General features: G+C 35.9%; 1 protein-coding gene across 1 annotated transcript in view; it reads right to left on the reverse strand.

Annotated features, from left to right (window-relative positions):
• Positions 1–15266, reverse strand: part of LOC107560997 (receptor-type tyrosine-protein phosphatase gamma-like) — a 102255-nt gene that overhangs the window by 5145 nt on the left and 81844 nt on the right. The window contains exons 11-20 of the mRNA XM_016245320.1: positions 14399–15161; positions 12035–12173; positions 8052–8143; positions 3755–3846; positions 2192–2288; positions 1932–2014; positions 1724–1858; positions 645–779; positions 401–561; positions 82–217 (exon numbers count right to left, since the gene is read on the reverse strand). Of these exons, the coding sequence (XP_016100806.1) occupies positions 82–217; positions 401–561; positions 645–779; positions 1724–1858; positions 1932–2014; positions 2192–2288; positions 3755–3846; positions 8052–8143; positions 12035–12173; positions 14399–15161 (1833 nt within the window). The remainder of the gene's footprint in view (positions 1–81; positions 218–400; positions 562–644; positions 780–1723; positions 1859–1931; positions 2015–2191; positions 2289–3754; positions 3847–8051; positions 8144–12034; positions 12174–14398; positions 15162–15266) is intronic.

Raw genomic sequence — 15266 nt, forward strand, 5'->3', positions numbered from 1 at the left:
TGCATGCTACATAGTTCCACATACAAATTTAACAAATAGTATGTAGTATGTAGTAAGCAGTACAGTCAAACAGGTAATAACCTCAGTCTGGACCAAGTAGTTGCGCTGAGCTCGGATGTGCTTGAGGTATCCTAGGACGTTGACAGTGCCGTTGTCCTTTATCTGCTGCAGCATGCTGTCTATGACTATGTATGTGCCTGTTCTGCCAACTCCAGCACTGTGGGACACAGAGAAAGAGATGGTTTGATAAAAACAACATCTCATTTTGCTACAAAGCAGAGTCTAACACTTCCAACCATCCGGCTAAAAATTATGTAAGGATGAGAAGCCTTGCACAGTTGGAAAGCACAGCACGTTTCACACACTAGTGGGTGGAGTTTAGTTCCATAGCAGACAGTACCTGCAGTGAACTAGAACAGGGCCTGTGCCTGGCGTACGGGCTGCTGAAGATCGAGAGATGAATTTGAGGACTGGTAGTGTATACTCGGGTACGCCCATGTCTGGCCACTGTGTGTAATGGTACTGGACAACCAGCCGTTCGTTATGCCTTCCCTTCTGACCCTGGGAGAGTCAAGCCAAAGGTCAAATTGCAGCATCTACAACTTCAATGCTCTGTAAACACTGTTACAAATGCTCAAACGCACCTTTTTCAGTTTGGTGTTGCGCATGATGAAATGGCGGAGTGTGTAGTAAGCATAAACTTTAGTGCTCTTCAGAGTCACCATTATGTTCCCATAAACCTCGCTGTTCTCTGATGGCCAATACTGATCGCATTTTCTCTGTAAAAACAACAAAAGCATCTTCTGTTTTGCTTTTTAAAACATCAACATCTACATTAACAGGATAGTTCAACCAAATATGAAAATATACTCACCGTCAGGGCATCCCAAGATGTAGATGCATTCGTTTCTCCATCAGAACAAATTTGGAGAAATTTAGCATTACATAATTTGCTCACCAGTGGAACCTCTGCAGTGAATGGGTGCCGTCAGGAGTTCAAACAGTTGATGAAAACATCACAATAATCCACATGACTCCAGTCCATCAGTTAACATACTGTGAAATGTAAAACTGATCGTTTGCAAGAAACAAATGCATCATTAAGACGTTTTAACTTTAAACTGTCGCTTCTGGCTATAATCCATAATAGCACTTCCTCCAGTGAAAAAGTAAATCCCCTGTTGTGCACTCGCATCAAAATCCACCAACATAATCGTTTAGTACTGTTTATGGACTGTTTTCACTTTTAAACAATGCTTAATCTGTGCGTATTTCTCTACTGATTCAAACGATCGTTCACTAGTGAAAGCATTATGCATAGATGACTCTTATTTTAGCGGAAGGTAAAGGTTTGAAGTTAAAAACATCTTAATGATGGATTCTTACAAACAACTTTTCACAAGATGTTAACTGATGGACTAGAGCCTATGGATTACTTGTGGATTATTATGATGGTTTTATCAGCTGTTTGGACTCTCATTCTGACGGCACCCATTCACTGTAGAGGATCCATTGGTGAGCAAATGATGTAATGCTAAATTTCTTAAACTCATCTACATCTTGGATGGCCTGAGGGTGAGTAAATTTTCAGCTATTTTGATTTTTCAAATTCCTTGAAATTCTCTGCCGTAACTCTCAAATAGTTTTTATGCTAATGCATATTAAATAAACTTTGTGGAAGCATGGTCTGTTTTAAAAAATGAAACGGTTATTCATCACTTACCCTGCCTTTCTCCACCAAGTTGGTGATCATGACAATCACAGTGGTGTTCTGTTCCCAAATCATTCTCCAAAAGTCCTCAAATGTGGACTTCAGAGGGCCCTGAGCTGCTATATAAGCCCTGGGTCTTTTATAACCCTGAGAGGGAGAATATTTAATTATAAAACAAACATTAAAGCAACAAGCACGCACTTAGTAATAAAATACCTACGTCTACATAGTTGGCATTGATGTAATCACTGTGCTTGGAGTCTTTCCCAGACAGTTGCTGCAACTTCACTCTGCTGTGGTCATCTGGGAATTAAAAAGCAATAAATGATGTATCATTCGAATCAGAATTTGAGATATTAAATGGATGTTAATATCTTTTATCTTCATCTTGCATGCACACTGCTAGCACTTCATCACAGATGAATTCACAGTATGATTAAGAAGGTAAATGTTCATGTTTGCCACATAATAATAACTCACAGGCAACAATGTTGATGTATCTGTTTTTGTGCTTGTTGTCTGGTTGGTTTGAACGTTCTGCTGTAATCTTCATTTCAGATGTGCAGTGTTGAACCTCCTGCAGGGAAGGTGTGATTTCAAATTATTACTTGCAGTTATTATAATTCACAGACTACACTATGTCCAAAATCTTTTCTTTTCTTTAAACAGATGAATACTTAGATTAATCTGAATGCAGTCCTGTTAAACTGGTTTGTTGAAATTTTGTTGACCATATTATTGGTAAATTATTTAAGACTCTTTTACAAAATAATTAGTTAACTATTGTAGTAATTAGCCACACTTTGATTAGAATTTACATAAACTGCCCCATTTGTCCAAATCATTTAATTATTGTCACATCAATGCAATTTTAAATACATTTTATACACAAGCATAATAATTAGCTCCCCAGTGAGCCATAATGAAGCAGATATTAATCTGTCGTGCAGATTTCGTCTTTCTATATCTGTAAAACAAAGCACCTCTGTAACGAATTGATACCTCCTGCATCTCAGATACTGGTAACTGTAAAAGTTTTTAAGTAAATCTTCTTTAAGAGATGCAGGTCTTGCTTTTGGATGTGTCCATATTGGATTCTGATCTTGTAAATGTTTGCTGTGGGCATGAAGCAGACTCAAGCTTCCCTGCATTCCTGCATAGATTCCTCCAGCGAGAGGAGTGATTTTAATGAGGCGCTCCTCTTTAATTAGTCCTTTTGCCATAGCCATCTGTGCCTCTGCGCTACTGGGAGCACCGGTACACGTACAGAGCACATACACACACATTCTCACACGCTCCAACTACAAAGACCATACTCACATCGAACTCCTGAGAAAAGCCATGTTGGTTGTTGGAGTACACTATGTCCAAAATCTTTTCTTTTTTTTAAACAGATGAATACTTAGATTAATCTGAATGCAGTCCTGTTAAACTGGTTTGTTGAAATTTTGTTGACCATATTATTGGTAAATTATTTAAGACTCTTTTACAAAATAATTAGTTAACTATTCCAGTAATTAGCCACACTTTGATTAGAATTTACATAAACTGCCCCATTTGTCCAAATCATTTAATTATTGTCACATCAATGCAATTTTAAATACATTTTATACACAAGCATAATAATTAGCTCCCCAGTGAGCCATAATGAAGCAGATATTAATCTGTCGTGCACATTTCGTCTTTCTATATCTGTAAAACAAAGCACCTCTGTAACGAATTGATACCTCCTGCATCTCAGATACTGGTAATTGTAAAAGTTTTTAAGTAAATCTGCTTTGAGATGCAGGTCTTGCTTTTGGATGTGTCCATATTGGATTCTGATCTTGTAAATGTTTGCTGTGGGCATGAAGCAGACTCAAGCTTCCCTGCATTCCTGCATAGATTCCTCCAGCGAGAGGAGTGATTTTAATGAGGCGCTCCTCTTTAATTAGTCCTTTTGCCATAGCCATCTGTGCCTCTGCGCTACTGGGAGCACCGGTACACGTACAGAGCACATACACACACATTCTCACACGCTCCAACTACAAAGACCATACTCACATCGAACTCCTGAGAAAAGCCATGTTGGTTGTTGGAGTACTGCTCCATGATGTGTTTGATGAACTGCCTGACTGAAACAGCCTCCAGGTCATCTGAAACACAAACCATACATACAGCACACTACAACTGACTATTTAAAGCCAGACATTTTGATATAAATTGATGATAAATGCATTAAAAACACCCAGAATATTATTATTATTATTTCCACATATTTAGGGACATGGGTTTATAATTAAAAATTTATAAACTTAGTATTAAAATATAATATTAAAATAAAAATAATTATTTTTAGAAATAGGGCTTTATATAATAAAAAAATATAGTAATAAATTATAATATCACAGTGCCCTCCACTAATATTTGCAGCATTGGTAAATATGAGCAAAGGTGGCTGTAAAAATAAATCTGCATAGTTTATCTTTTTGATCTTTCATTAAAAAAATTCACAAAATTCTAAACTATCATTGAAGTAAAACAATTGAAATTGGGGGAAACTCACATTATGAAATAATTGTTTTTCTCCAATGCATGTTGGCCACAATTATTGGCACCCTTAGAAATTCTTACGAGTAAAATATCTGCAATATTTTTTTTTTTAGCACAACAGGGTTACTAAGGAGCATGAAATTGTCCAGCCATGACTTCCTGTTCCACAGGATAATAAATATGATATATAATTACCTTAATCATCCATCACAAGGAGTAGAACCAAAGAAGAACAAGAACAAGAGATTGTTGAGCTTCACAAAATAGAAATTGGCTGTAAGAAAATAGCTAAAGCATTGAAAATCCCCATTTCCACCATCAGGGCAATAATTAAGAAGGTCCAATCAACTAAAGATGCTACAAATCTGCCTGGAAGAGGACATGTCTATATCGTCCTAATGCAAGGTGAGGAGGAGAGTTTGAGTGGCCAAAGACTCTCCAAGGATCACAGCTGGACAATTGCAGAGACTAGTTGAGTCTTGAGGTCAGAAAGTCTAAAAAATGTATATATCAAACAGCCCCTACATCATCACATGTTGTTCGGGAGGGTTTCAAGAAAAATCATCCTCGCTCATCCAAAAACAAAATCCAGCATATTCAGTTGCCATAAACGACTGGAACTTCAAATGGGACTGGCTTCTATAGTCAGACGAAGCTATAAAAATAAATAAAAAGAGCCATCTTGTTCAGATACATGGCATCATGGATTTATCAAATACCAGCAGATAAAAAATCTAAACCTGACTGCCTCTGTTAGAAATCTAACAGTGTAAGAAGGAATGGTCTCTGATCTCTTCTCCAAACTCATCAGGCATTATAGGACAAAACTCAGAGCTGTTATCTTGAGAAAAGGACGTTGCAATAACTGGGTGCCAACGTGAACTAGAGAAAAAAAAATGTTTATTTCATAATGAGATTTTTTCCCCACTTTCCATTATTTCACTTCAATGATAGGTTAGAATTTTGTGAATTTTTTGAAAGAAAGATCAAAAGAATAAACAATGCAGATTTATTTTCACAGCCACCTTTGCTCATATTTCCCAAGGGTGCCTATATTAGTGGAGGGCACTGTAAATATATTGTTAATAATGTTTTTCTCTTATTTAGGGATAGATGTCTAAAATTTTAAAATATAAACAGTATTAAATTATAAAATAAAATAAAAATATTATATATCTTTCTCATATTTGGGGACAGGGATTAATAGTTAAACATATAAACTTAGTATTACATTATAATGTTAAATTAAATTATTCCCCAATACAAATACATTATTATATTAGGTAATTATTTTGAATAATGCATACTATGCTGTTCAATATTTTTGTGAAAACCATGATTCATGATATTCCCAGATATTATTTGATTTAATAGGATTCCCAGATATTTTGACAAACAGAAAAATCAATAGAACAGCATTTACCTATAACAATGTAGATCAATTTCATGCACCTTTGTTGAATAAAAGTATTAATTTACCTTAAAAAAACCCCCAAACTTGTATATTTTCATTAAATAGACCAAAATATACATTTACAGAATATTTAATAGTATACCAAATCATCAGATTAATGCAATTAGCATACATTTTTAGTGACTGCATATGATAATGTATGCAGGGTTTTTTCCATTAATTATTCCAACTATTCATTAATTCAAGACTTTTTAAATTGAATGAATATTTGTCATTTCAAAATATCCACTTTCACTTTTAAGGAACAAACCCTTGTGGAGAATAAAAGCTTAAAAAAAAAAAACTTCCTTGTTCCAAATGACAAAAGACTTTGAACCAAAATCCATCCGCCCTACTTTTGTGGCCTGACTTCTTGAGTGATGATATTTGGTCACATCTGTGTCATAGAATGCTCATCAGTGATCTATCAAAGAAAGGGACTGGACTGATGGTCTATTGTCACGTAGAATGGCCTTATAAAGGTATGGTTCATTACAGCCTTGGGCAGCAAACAGCTGGGACCATATTTAAAAAAGACCAGAATCCCCTGGAGCACTTAATTCAAGACTTTTTAAATTGAATGAATATTTGTCATTTCAAAATATCCACTTTCACTTTTAAGGAACAAACCCTTGTGGAGAATAAAAGCTTAAAAAAAAAAAAACTTCCTTGTTCCAAATGACAAAAGACTTTGAACCAAAATCCATCCGCCCTACTTTTGTGGCCTGACTTCTTGAGTGATGATATTTGGTCACATCTGTGTCATAGAATGCTCATCAGTGATCTATCAAAGAAAGGGACTGGACTGATGGTCTATTGTCACGTAGAATGGCCTTATAAAGGTATGGTTCATTACAGCCTTGGGCAGCAAACAGCTGGGACCATATTTAAAAAAGACCAGAATCCCCTGGAGCATTTACTGCTTTGCCATTGTGAAGGATGATCAAACACACATCAATCCATCCCCCACTCTGTATTCAGTGTCTATGCAATTAACAGAAAAGATTATGTCTTATTAAATCACTGAGACATGCACAGACATACGACTTCTTCAATTTAACAGGGCTTGTTGATGACTTCTCTATTACAGCAGAGACATTAAACTATCACCTCAAACGGAGTTCTCATAAACATTAATGGCTAGTTTTACTTCTTTTGGCTTACAGTTATATAGACCTGTCCGTCAAGAGCTGCACTGCGTCATATGAGGAGACAGAAGGAGAGGAAAGAAACTGAGAGAGAGAGGGCAAGAGAGAAAAGAGTGGCAATACTGACAGCAGTTCATGCAATTTTAGAAAATCATGCACTACCCCAAAGTGAGCAATCAGACTTTCCATTCGCCCGCTGACAAACAGTACCATACAGAACAAAAAATATGCATTCACTCAACAACCGAGAAAACCGCAAGATAGGAATGCTTATCATTAAAAGCCCAGCCAAAATGAAAATTCTGTCGCTATTTACACATCCTCATGCAGTTCAAAATCAATATGACTTTAATTTTGCAATGAAATACAAAAGAGATATTCTTCCCCCCACAAACCAATCATCTGAGCTTGAAAGTCCTTATCCACAAGAGCATTGTGAACATTGAGCAAAGCACCATGGAAAAAATGTACTCTGTATTAAAGTTTGGGGTCTGTAATTTTTTGAATGTTTTTGAAAGAAGTCTCTTATGCTTACCAAGGCTGTACTATAAGAAATATTGTGAAATGTTCTTACAAAAATGATTATACTTTAAATGTAATTTATTTCTGTGATGTTTCAGCAGTCATTACTCCAGTCTTAAGTGCCACATGACCCCTAATGCTGATTTGGTGATCAAGAAACAGTTGTGCCTTTTCATATTTTTGTTGAAAGCATGATCCTTTTTTTCTTTAGGATTATTTGATGAATAGAAAAAAACAGCATTTATATGAAATTCAAAATACTAAATTAATATTTTGTAACATTATAAATTCTTTACTGTCACTTTTGTTCAATTGAATGTGTCCTTGCAAAATAAAATTATTTCTAACAAGAATAATATGAATCTTACTAATCCCAAACTTTTGAACGGTAGTAAGGGTTTGGGTTTTAATATAATTTCATCCATTATTTTTTACTATATTCATGTATAAACAACATTCATTCATTCTGCTGTAATGCTTTCTTATATCTTATTGATCCATTTCAGATTCAAAATAGCCATGTCAAAACCTATTGAGCTGCTTTGCTCTCTAAATAGACAGCTGCCTCCCATTGTAGGATTACCTTTGCTGATAAAATCACAACTAAAGAACTCCTATGAAATTACATAAAATAAAAGCTCTTGCAGCACATTGTATTCTCATTTATGTTTGTTTAGCGACTCACCCGCTGTAGACAGGATGGGGAAACTGTCATTGTGGATCACTCTGGGGGAGTTCCTGTCTTCAATATACAAATGTGCAGTCTGGAAGAATCTCCTAAGAACAGAAACGGTCCCCCGGTTAGTAGAATGCAGGTTAATCAGGATGATTTTAGACAGCTCCTTAATTTTGAGGAAGCCTCCTGCTTGCTGAGGATTGTTGTTAAGTGGTCACCTAACATCAGTGTCTAATTTACAAACCACTTTAGACGTCATGTACACTCTTGTTTGTGCTGTTTTGACATGTGTTTCTGTTCAAGAAATAGCCTAGAATTTTAGCCTCAACTCTGATATCAGTCCATTACTACAAAAGAATGAGTATACCAAGCATACAGCCTAAATATATTGTACACATGTATGACATGATACATAATAAAAACCGAAAAACATAATAAAACTCAATCACAAGGTTTCTACACAAAATGGTTTTACTTTATTTACATTATTATTATTATTATTATTATTTAAGTATTTATTGTCACAAAATAGCAATAATAATAATAAAAAAAATAATAAAATATTTGAAAACAGAAAATGTGCAATATCTCTGCCCTTTTGACTTTTGGTTGATTTAAAAAAAATTGTAAGCAAAATTAATTTGAATTAATTAATTTGTCTATTTATGAATTATTATTTTTATTCAATTTAACTTATTAAAGTATTTATTTTATACAAAATAACTGAATTTTGTTAACATGAATTAGCTTAAAGGCCCGTTCACACCAAGGACGATAACTATAAAGATAACGATAAAGATATAGTACTAAAAATCGTTCTCAATATTAAAGAATAGCAGAGTCCACACCACAACTACAACGATAAAGACAAAGAGAAACGATATAGTTGGAATCACTTTCAAAACGATTTTTCTCCAGCTGATGAACGATAAAAAATTGACAGCCAATCAGAATGCATCCTGCTGTAACGAGCTCGAGAATTTAAAGCGGCAGATGAGCGTGCGCTTAGAATGAACAGACGATATCGTTCGCTGGTGTGGACGCTAATATCGTTATCTTTATAGCTATCGTTCTTGGTGTGAACGGGGCTTAAATTCAATATTTGAAAAAAGAGAATGTGTACAATATCCTTGTACACGGCTGTAAACACATTTCTGTTAATTGTACAAGTGTGTATGGTATCGGCTGATGCTGAAAATCACAAAATGGCTAAATATCGGATGAATGAATCAGCTCGGCAGACATATATCAGCTTATCATTATTAATACAAATCATGCATTAAATGATAAATGCATTTAACTAATTCTTTATATTGCGTTACACCCTGTTTTTAATAATTGGAAAATTTTCAACGGCAACAAATTAAGAATATAAAAGCATGACAGTAATTACATTCAAGATCCTTAAAATAAAGTTAGGCAAACTCATAATGCATAATAAAGCCTATCACTGGCACATTTTCATAATTAAAATGCATTAGCTAATACAGACACCCACAAACATCTAGTTCTCACTGTAGGTTTCATAAAATATACATGAACAGCAAAGTGATGATACCAAATATCCAGCCAAACTTTGCACACGCAACGCCTGCTGCTTTGGGATCAACCTTTTAAAAATCTATTTCCTTTTCAGTGCACAAAAACAGACCCCTCCCACTCCCTCATCGAAGACATACTTTCATGTAATTCCCATGAAGCATTTGTATAAGCATGCCCCTACCTGTACTTTATGCAGAGCAATGAGCAGATGCTACTCATCCTAGATCATCAGATAAAAAGAAAGGAAAGAACTGTCTGAAGGTTTGTTGAGCTCCGATGAAGGAGGAGGGGGCTGGGGGATTGAGGAGAGAGGACGAGGGGGGACAGGAACCCTACACTAATTACCTTTTTATGATGGGGGATCTCTCGTGTGTTTAGAGACGTTAGACTAATGGTGTAGAAGGGCCCTTCAGTGAAGTTTTGGACCCTGCGATCTAATCATTGAGAATGCACAACAGGCGAATGGTAAAAAGATAAATATAACCTCTTATCATACCCCATCTGCGTCTATGCATCAACTCTGAAATTGCTTGAACTCATAGGCAATCTCATGCGTACGTGTAGAAATGTACCGTGGAGATGAGTGGAGCATCTTTGGTCTTTAATGGGCATCTGTGAGTCTGAGCAGACTGAAAGCCTCTGAGCCATCCAGATGGAACCCTGCCTAAATAAACCGCTCATTAGCCTATCGCCTTGGCAACATCATAACTTAATTTTAAGCAAATAATTGCATACTTTCTGGTAAACACCCTGCATGAACTCCAGCTATGAGAAAACGAGAATGGAATATCTTTTGAATGGCTTTTGTTCGCTCGGTGGCTTTGTTCTTGACGTTCTTGAAATTTGACAATGGTGATGTCTTGACGAAGACGTACGCCTTCACGTTCTCGGGGGAGCAGTTGCATCTCGTCACTTGTCTTCCTTCCACTCGCTTAACAGATTGATTACCGTGCAAACAGTCTTTCATTCACTTTAACTGTCACTGATCAACCTCTTATAAAGCCATCGAGTGATCAAATCAAATTGCTATTATCTTTTCCTTTCAAGATCCATGAATTGTCTGCTGACGTAATTGTTTTGCAATTGGAAACTTGCAGGCAAAAACTAAAAAATGTAGCGGTGCTTTATAAGGCCATGTAAAGCTGGTGTTGGTACTGTTAACTAAAACTAAAAGCTCTAAAAATTGTTTTAGATAACTGAAATATACAATCTAAGGGTATAAAATCTAAATAAAGTTCTAAATCCAAATTTGAGTTTAAGTACTAAAATGAATACCATTAAAGATTGAAATGAATCTCAAATAAAATATGAATATTAGATGAAAATTTTGAACTTAGACTTGAATGAAAATTAGAACAATTGCCTTGGCAACTACCAGAAAAAAGCTTAATTGTAGTACTAAAATTACTAAATCTAAAACTATTAAAAACTGTTTTCAGTGATTGAAATAAAGCTGAAATAACAAATAAAATATGAATATTTGATGAAAAACTTCTTAAACCTTAAAAGAATTACCTGAAATTGGTTTAAGTTAAAGTACTAAAATTACTAGAACAAAAAATGTAATTCAAAATAAAATAAATTACATCAAAAAGTATATAAATAAATTTAAAAAAAAATTATATAAATATATACAAAAATAAAAGTGAATTCAAAGTAGTAATACATATTATAATAATACGTAAATATTATTAAAAATAACACTGAAAATATTAGTGTAATAAAATAAAAAAAACAAAAATAATTATATATAATGTCATACAAACATTTGAAATATAATAGCTTTCATTTGTATCTGTTAATGTAATGTTGCATTACTGTTGTGTGTTCACATTTTAAATGATACACTCAAAGAGTCAGCTTCACAGATTGGAGCACAGCTGGGTCCCTTCACACAAGACTCATGGTCCCTAGGGGGCCCGCAACCTCTTAGCTCACATACAAACACAAGACTGAACAGGAGGATGGTGGTATTTGGCAGGAAGCTCCATAGGAGGATTTTAATTCGGTTTCCACGGGGCTGAGAGCGGTACGGGAGAGGGCGGGCAGATGGGGCTGGGACTCTCCAGGGAGCTGAGCCAGGTTTATAAAGGCCAGTAGATGGAGTAGAAAGAGGTAGATGAGGTGTGGATTCAGGGGTCAGAGCGACCTTACACTGTTTACAACCCAGCCACAACCATGACCAGACGGATCTACTTCACAAAACGTGTTGTCATGAATATTAATCAGGTGATGCATTCGTCCACCAAAAAACCCAAAGCTCCAAAAATGAGGTGGATGAATGTGGACGCTGTTACAAGAGAAGTAAAGCAGATGAACAGAACTGATTTAAGATGCTATCTTCTCTCTTAAGATCATGAGAAAGGCCCAAGATGACATAAGATCAATGTGCTGGTCAATAACCAATTCATCTCTGCCTTACAAACTGTGGTTTTTCAACAGTGTCTTACCTCCAGTAGACCAGGACAGCCAGCAGCATGATCAGACAGAGCAGCGTGAGGGCAGAGACCACCATCAGGGGGATGATCCACTCCATCCGGCTGGATGCTGACACCAGGTCCCGGGTGACAGTGGATATGCTGTTCCTCTCTGCATGGTGGTCAAAGGAGACCACAGCAAGGTAACAAATACAAAAGGCAAAATATTAATACAAAAATATTAGATGGACAGAGTCTATTCTGGTATAACAGGGTATATACAGGAATCATGGAGTTAAATTTAAGACCTTTTAAGACCTTTTTTAAGACTCTTTCCATACATTTTAAGACCTCATCGCCACTCCAAGTTTTAACCGGTTTAATCGGCGACACTTTAACTTACATTTACTATATATTGATTGTAAGATAGCACAACTAAACAGACTTACTTTGTGAAAACTCCTTATCAAAACAACATAATTCAGAAGGGAGGAACGAAGCACAAGATAATTAATTGAGTGACTAACCAAATGCAACCCAAGAAACAAGAATTAGACCAATAAACAAAACTGACTGATCAGACAGTTTACCTGTAATTACGGAGTGCTTGATTTGATGCAGACTTGACAAGAGTTTCAGTACTGCACCTGATCGTGTCTGAATGATCATGGAAGGTAAAATAATGATCACAACTATTACATCATTTTAATTGTGCATCCCAAGCCCATGCCAGTAATAAAAAAACAGCCCAAAGTAGCACAATTACCATGTTCCAAATATAAAAATGTAATTTCCATCCCTAAAATACATATTTTACAGTCACTGTTATGCACATTTATCATAAACATAGCTCAAATGCTTCCTACTAGTGTGGCCCAAAACATTTAGCACAGTTTTATTACAGGTAGAATGCAAAATGTTTCAGTAAAAGCATTTCAACCAAATGTAATTTATGCAATATTTCAAACCTTTAACCCAATGGGGAAAATCAACCCATGGCAACACTTTAAAAGCAGCCCAATTTCGTGGAAAAAAACAACAACAACAATAACCCTGCATCCAACACGAGCTGCAGAAGTCAGGTTTGACTGATCACGGGTCAAAAGTAAGGAGAGATAACTGACAAGATGTTGGAGGATTTGCTCCTCAACAGATCCCGAGCTCACTGACAAATATCTATTATCGTAAGATGTGCTCCCTTTACACAGTGCGTGCGCGAAATCGAAAGTGAAAGTGAACTGCGAGCTCTCATTCAAAAGGGATTTAAATATCCCACATACTGATAGCGGCGCCCTGATGCGCAAAAATTATATACAATATTAGAATGTTTGCGGAAGCGGACAAAAATCGTGGGAGCGGATGGGAGCATGCAGTAATGGTCAGAAATTCAGCGAGAGCAAGATCAACAAGAATCACGCAGCGTCAGTCAGTGAATTGCAATTGCATTCATACATATTCAGTAATTTATTCAAAAATTCATACATTTACAATAATCCATGTACAGTTTTTATTACATTACATATAACTTTATATTCTGTTTCTGATTATTTTATTATATTTTTATTTTTATATGATTTAATTTTGTTGTTATTATATATTTTATATTATTTAATAAAATGTTATTATATATTTTAAAACAGTTTTAATACATATTTATTTCATCATAATATTTACATCCATTACCATTCAAAAGTTTAGGGTTGGTAATTTTTTTTTTTTTTTTTGAAAGATGTCTCACCAAGGCTTCAATATTTGATCAAAAATACAAGAAGAACAGTAATATTGTGAAATATTATTACAATAAAAAAATAACGGTTTTCTATTTTAATATATTTTACCATGTAATTTATTCCTGTGATAGCAAAGCTGAATTTTCAACAGTCCTTAATCCAGCCTTTAATGTCACATGATCCTTCAGAAATCATTCTAATATGCTGATTTGGTGCTCAAGAAACATCTCTTATTATCAATGCCGAAAACAGTTGTGCTGCTTAATATTTTTGTGAAAATCGCAGTAGTTGTTTTAGAATTATTTTTCAAATAAAGAATAGCATTGATTTGAAATAGATTTTTTTTGTAACAGTGTAAAACGGTCTACTGTCTCTTTTAATCAGTTGAATGCGTCCTTAAAGAAATAAAACTTAATTTATTTCATAAAAATAAAAAATAAAAAATTGTTTACATTATGCATTTATTTATTTATTTGAACATTTTTAACATTATGTATTAATACATTTTAACATTTTATATTTCACTAGTCAATATATATGAATATATATTTTAATATAATTTAAGGTCATGTAAATTCTTTTTTTGGGCACAATTTGGCACAACTTATTAATTTTAATAGTACGGTCTATTTGTCCATTTTAGACTGCAAGTCTGTAGCTCACCTACCTGTGTGAATGTAGTACGGCCAGTGTGCCTTCTCCTCATTGGTGAGTTTGGTGGTCTCTGTCGAGCTGGAGGGAAGCTGCATATCTGCAGTGTCATTATCCTCCAGCCATGTTGTTTTTGATGAATCCTCACCAGAAGGCCTCTCTGTGGAACGAGGCACCTGCTCTTCCACTATTCTAGGGGCCAATGTGGAATTCTCAGTGTTAACATCGGCCCTCTCTCGACCCGGCTCCCTGTGTTTTGTAGTTGGGACAGGGGCAGGTGGTTTTCGTGGCACCGTCTTGTCCTGCTTTTTGTCCTTGACTGTCACATCTTTCCCCTTTTTTTTCTTCTCCTCTTCTCCCTGTTCCTCTTCCTCCTCCTCCTCTTCTTCTTCTTCCTCCTCTTTCTCCTCTCTTTCACGGTCATCTTCCTGTTTGTTATTTGCTTCAATGCTGTCCTCAGAGGTCAGGATGTTGCTGTCAGATGGAGTGCTTTCGGCAGTGGGAGTGGCTGGATGTTGAGTGGGTGTGGGGCCTGAGTTTGTAGAGTGGGTTGGCCAAAATGATCCTGGCAGGGAAGAAATCACACTGCCACTGAAACCCAGTCCTGCCAACAGAGTGCTGGTCACCACAGATGCTACAGTGGCTTGTCCTCCACTGGATGGAGGCCCCATTCCCGTTGCCATGGAGACGAAGGAAAAGGGGAGGCCGGCGGACGTCCAGGTAGAGGAGCCTGAGCTTATAGGGGCCATGTCTGCCGAAGAGGCGGGGGAAACTGTGGGCTAGAATGGGGTGGAAAAAGAAAAGTAATACTCTAACATGTGCAAACAAACCAATAAACTGGCTTAAGGTCGATAACTATAAATATCACTATACTAGCGTCCACA

The sequence above is a fragment of the Sinocyclocheilus grahami genome, unplaced genomic scaffold, assembly GCF_001515645.1.
Source record: "Sinocyclocheilus grahami isolate Dianchi unplaced genomic scaffold, SAMN03320097.WGS_v1.1 scaffold751.1, whole genome shotgun sequence".
Lineage (NCBI taxonomy): Eukaryota > Metazoa > Chordata > Actinopteri > Cypriniformes > Cyprinidae > Sinocyclocheilus > Sinocyclocheilus grahami.